The 5,347-nt window shown below is 42.1% G+C and overlaps 1 protein-coding gene across 1 annotated transcript; it reads left to right on the top strand.

The window, feature by feature from the left end:
* Positions 1 to 781: 781 nt before the first annotated feature.
* On the top strand, positions 782 to 3,706 carry SNU13 (small nuclear ribonucleoprotein 13). The gene is made up of 3 exons (XM_069231264.1): positions 782 to 893; positions 2,134 to 2,254; positions 3,082 to 3,706. The coding sequence occupies exons 1-3, from the start codon at positions 891 to 893 to the stop codon at positions 3,342 to 3,344; spliced, it is 387 nt and encodes a 128-aa protein (XP_069087365.1). The 5' UTR covers positions 782 to 890; the 3' UTR covers positions 3,345 to 3,706.
* The last annotated feature ends 1,641 nt before the right edge of the window (positions 3,707 to 5,347 follow it).

Genomic DNA, 5,347 nt, shown 5'->3' with positions numbered 1-5,347 from the left:
TTCAGAAATGTTTAGCTTTCTGGGATCCAGCATTGGTTTCTCATCCATTTCGGTCACTAACTGGAAGGAGGCTGAAAGCACAAAAAATAGTAAAAATGGGGTATGTCCCAGTAAAATGTCAAAATTGTGTTGAAAATTAGGTTTTCTAATTCAAGTCTGCCTGCACCTGAAAGCTGCAAAGGTGGAGATTTTACCACCACAAACCCTTTTTCATGCCATTTTCAGAGAAAAACCACGAGCCTTCTTCTTCAGCCCTTTTCCCCCATTTTTTTTTTTAAAACACTACATTTTTGCTGTATTTTTACTAATTTCTTGGTCTCCTTCAGGGGAACCCACAAAGTCTGAGTACCTCTAGAATCCCTAGGATGTTGGAAAAAAAGGACGCAAATTTGGCGTGGTTAGTTTATGTGAACAAAAAGTTATGAGGGCCTAAGCAAGAACTGCCCAAAATAGCCAAAAAAAGGCTCGGCACATGAGGTGAGAAGGCATGGCATCGAAGGGGTTAAACAGCAAATGGCTGGCATTTTCCTTTTGGAAAGATGGCAACCCTATAAGTAACTAGTTAGTTAAGTTCCTTTTTTTTCTTCAGAGCCCTAGGACTTGTAGTCCCCGTGTAATATTGGGTTTACTAAGATTATCGCTAATATCTTATTTATGAATTGGCTCGGTGCTAACTTTGCTCAGACTAGCAGCATGGCTCCAATGGGGGCCGATGTTCAGTAATTGAGGTTAGTGCTCTAGATTTAGTTAACGCTTCCGGCTCCGCACGTGTAAAGAAGGACTCGCTTGGAGTCGCCTTGCCGTGACGTCACTTCCGCTATAGTTGAGCGCGGTACTGTACGATCATCCTCCGTGAAGCTCCATCGGGCCGAGAGGTACTTGCTGCAACCATGGTGAGGAGCGATATGGGGGATCTCTATGTGAGGGTGTGAAGGTGTAGTGGGTCTAGGTCATTATAACGTCGAAGAAGGCGGTATGTTAAAAAGGAGAGAAGTGCTGGGGCTGAAAAATGGGCCCGGAATTATAAGAAACTATAGAAATCAGGAATGGGCTACAGGACTCCACAGGCCGGAAGTTGGGGGTGAAGAAGGACTTACAAGAGAGCGTTAAAAGACTGATAGCGCAATAGATGGGATGGCGGAAGAAAGCGCAAAAGCCGCTGGATGGGACGGTGCAGATTGTAGAGTTTGTGGCGATAGAGTAGTGAGGCAGGCAGACGGTATAAATGTTATGTAACGAATACGTTATGGAGGTGGAGAGTTTCACACAAGAGTGTGATCATTTGACTTTTGTAAAATTTATAGAACGCATTTTAGCCAGGAGTGTCAAAGCTTCATGACGGTGATAGGATAGGGACCCACTCCCGATAGAACCCTGTTTTTTTAAAATCTAGTTATCTCCATCGTCCTGTGAGGCATACTTCAGTTGCCTACTGGGAATATACCAGCGGTTACATAGGTGATATGGGGCACAGTAGGGAAGGTAGGAAGAATTAAATCCATGGTATAGCCCTTAAATAAGGAGTACTTTATGAATATGGAGTCGAATTTGCAAGGATAGAGGGGAATAATTGGGGAGGAAGGAAATGAGGATGGCTACGTGAATGCAGTGGAGAGGCCTTAACGATGGAGAGTATAGCGGTGAAAGGAACTGTTATACTGGCATTTTTTTTTTGCGGGACTGCCATTAAGTGGTTAAAAGGGAGAAAGGCTAAGGGGGTCTCTTAAGGAAGGAGGAGTTTCTGAGCTGTTATTCTGTTTCCAAAGCCTCGTTTATTATTGACCACCTTAGGCCGAGCCATCTTTTGGTATTTTATAGGATTTCCCAATATGGGCCCAGCCTTAAGTAAACTCGTATTATCATGCATTAACAATCTTTAATCGTTAATCCACCTACTCGCTATTTATTGTGCGCGTCACCTTCGGTATTATTTTGTACTGTGCGCTAGTACATTATTAAATTAATAAGAAAGAACCTTATAGTATAGTCTGGGTACTGAAGCTGAAGACAAACATTATCGACGGGAACCCAGGAAAATCTGTAACCAAATTTAGAGCGCTCTCATTCCCACCCTCGCTGGTGTTTTGGTTGCCCATAACTGTTCTGCGTGTATCCCTTTCTCTCTTGTTTCAGACTGAACCTGAAGTGAACCCCAAGGCTTATCCCCTAGGAGATGCCCAGCTCACCAAGACGCTTCTGGACCTGGTGCAACAGGCTGCCAACTACAAGCAATTGCGCAAGGGCGCCAATGAAGGTACTGTATATGTGTTTGCATTATTGTTAGTTTTTATAGACTACTTGCAGCTTTATAGCGCCTGAATTTCCTTCTTATAAGAAGTCAATTCAAGGCTGCTTATTTTCTCCGCAAGATTCGAAGTCTAGGTTCAATCACTGAATCTGTTACTTGGAGCTCCGTAGCTGGCAATCTAGCCCCGAGACCTTCACATTTCTTTTCTGAAGAAAGTTTCCTTTATAGTGCTAGTAGTGTGTATTTTTTGAGGGGTGGGGGGGGGCATGACTGTAGCCACTCCTGCAAGGACCACTGGAGCGTAGAAGTGGAATTCTAAAATGTTTGGTGCTCTTTAATTTTGTCCTCCTTACCCGGGTTGCTTTTGACATTCACCATAGGCCAAGGTTAAACACGAATTTGGCTCCTTACTGTGCATCTGCAAAGTGCAAACTGGTGGAATGTTTGGGTGAAGGTCGGACTGTGCAGAATTTGTGATGTCAGTGTTCTTCAAAACACAGTTAGACCTGTTCCCTAGTCTGCTGTCTACACAAAAAATACAATATTTATCAATTGTTTTGAGATGCCTTACACTGTTGAGTGAACCACTTCTAACAATTTGGGTGAAGAAATATGGATTTGGGCAGGGATCTGAATTTATAGTGTTGGGAGCTGACGAAGAGTGATAATCCTGTGTTTCGTGGGGTGAGATTGGTGTTTGGAAGATCTCTGAAGAGCTGTCTTTGCTCTATAGCATCTAGTTAATAATATAATGCTCTCTGGCTGATGGTTGAAGATGACGTGTGCTCTGACCACTGTTCCACCTCGTAACTCTGCTTTAACTTTCTCTGCAGCCACGAAAACCCTGAACCGCGGCGTTGCTGAATTCATTGTGATGGCGGCTGATGCAGAGCCTTTGGAGATCATTCTTCATTTACCGCTGTTGTGTGAAGACAAGAATGTGCCGTATGTCTTTGTGCGCTCCAAGCAGGCGCTAGGTAGAGCCTGTGGGGTGTCACGGCCTGTCATCGCTTGCTCTGTCACAATTAAGGAGGGCTCCCAACTCAAACCTCAGATCCAGTCTGTGCAGCAGGCCATTGAGAGACTGCTTGTGTAGAGTTGTTGCTTATTTGGCCCCTCACTGCACCTCCTTTTTCATTTGCTAAAGACTTCTAGCTTATCCCACACACGTTTTTTTTTTTTGTTAAAGGAAGCATTGTTTTTCTTTTTCAATTGCTGAATGATTGGTGTCCTGCATTTAAGAGTTCGTTATAATTTTTTGACAGGGTTTGAGTATTGGGGGACACAGCTAGCTTTTGTAGGCTTTGCTATTGCATGAATTTCGTGTTGTCCAACACTGTTCATGTGTTTTGCCAACTGATGTAAATGCAACAGGTAGCACCTGCTTCCTGTAAACCGTCTCTGTATACCGATAATGGTTTAGTTTTATAATAAAACTGCAGGGTCTCTGAAAATAAAGTGTGGCCGTTTCCGTTGCCCTCTTATGCAGTTGGAAGGTAGTGAATTGTGATAACTATCTCATTTTAAGGAGAATGAGGAATACTTTTTTTTTTTTAAATCGCATGTTCACCAATTCTTTGCACTGTTTAGCAGAGTTATTTTTCTGGTTTGAGTAAGAGTGGTTGTTAACGAGTGTAGGCTTTTTCTCGGTTCATGTGGTCAGCAGCTTGAGTAGGTCTTGCAAAACTGGTAAGCTTCCAATGTCGTAGGTAGTATCGGAGTGGGAGGGGTGTGTGGGTTCTCTGGCCTGCCGCCAAACCGGAGTAGGATATGGTGTTTGTTGATGGGTGACCCTGCCTGATTACTCCTTTTCCTGTGTTCATGGCGGGTGATGGAGATATTAAAGATAAAATAGTGGCAGGATGGCGTAATCTTTCTTGCGATATGGAATTAGCGATATGGAACCCGGCGAGGCAGGCTTCTTTCTCGTGAAAATCTTTCGCCACAAGAATGTTACGAGAAAAATGGGTTGCTTGATCCCTACTAGACAGTTTAATGCAAGTAGCTGTAGCAAACGATGGCCCTTTGAATTACCAAGGAAGTCTGCCGACTATGAGCCATTGAGAGCAGTTCTATATGCAAAACAGTAGTCTGGTATGAGCAGTAGGTACACATTTTGTAACATTACTAAAGGTGACTTTGATTTTAGTTTTACAGAGAAAATCCAGTATGCGTGCAACATTAAACTGAATGTTGATCGACATGATAGTTTTTTTTTTTGCATATGCCATTTAGTGATCAAGTCATAGACAAGAAGCAGTATGATATGGCATAAGGTAAAAAGCATGTCAAGTTCTGCATCAATTGTTGTTATACAATATCAAGATAAATATCGGGCACAACCCTTATGGCACCAGTATGTTATAGGGATTGCAAGCTTGCAGGTACCTGAAATGTCGTCACTTTTGAAAGAAAGGCCAGTATAACTTTACTGTCAGTCGTCAATGCATTTCTAAATTGCAAGAGTACAGACATTTTACTTAGGGCACGTGGTTAGGACAGCCACTTTTGATGCAAGTACCTCGTGTCTACAATGGCCTATATTAACATATTTACGTTTTCACCCATAGTATTCTCTAACTGTAGTAAACCTGGTGAGGGGCTCCTCTGGAACTGCACATCATTAAATAGGGTTAGCCAAAAAAGAAATACAACTCAGTTGCCGAACTTAATCGCACTCTTTAATCTTTTTTGTGTTTAATGAATTTCTTGGGAATAGTAGCTGAAAATGGTCCCCAAAAAATATACTTTTCATTGTACTACCATGCAGATTTGTAGCTGTACTTGCCTAAGTGCATAACCTTGTTTTTTTGATCAAATAAGACAGAGGAAGTTGGTAATGGAGCAGTTAAACCTTCTCGACAGGTGTTACGTACTGACTGGGTTATGGTTAATGTCATCTGTAAGGAATGCCAGTGTGTGTGTATGTGTATATATATATATATATATATATATATGTGTGTGTATATATATATATATAGGTGTTGCCTAATTTAGGCAAAATGTTAGCCTTACTAGTGCAGAAAATTAATTTGCTGTAGTGCGGTTAGATAAGGAGTGCCTAACAAGGAAATTTGTTACCCTGATAGTAGTTAACTT

This window comes from Pleurodeles waltl, chromosome 4_2, assembly GCF_031143425.1.
Source record: "Pleurodeles waltl isolate 20211129_DDA chromosome 4_2, aPleWal1.hap1.20221129, whole genome shotgun sequence".
Taxonomy (NCBI): Eukaryota; Metazoa; Chordata; class Amphibia; order Caudata; family Salamandridae; genus Pleurodeles; species Pleurodeles waltl.
The sequence above is the reverse complement of the archived record's forward strand: the minus strand, read 5'-3'. Positions and strand labels throughout refer to the sequence as shown.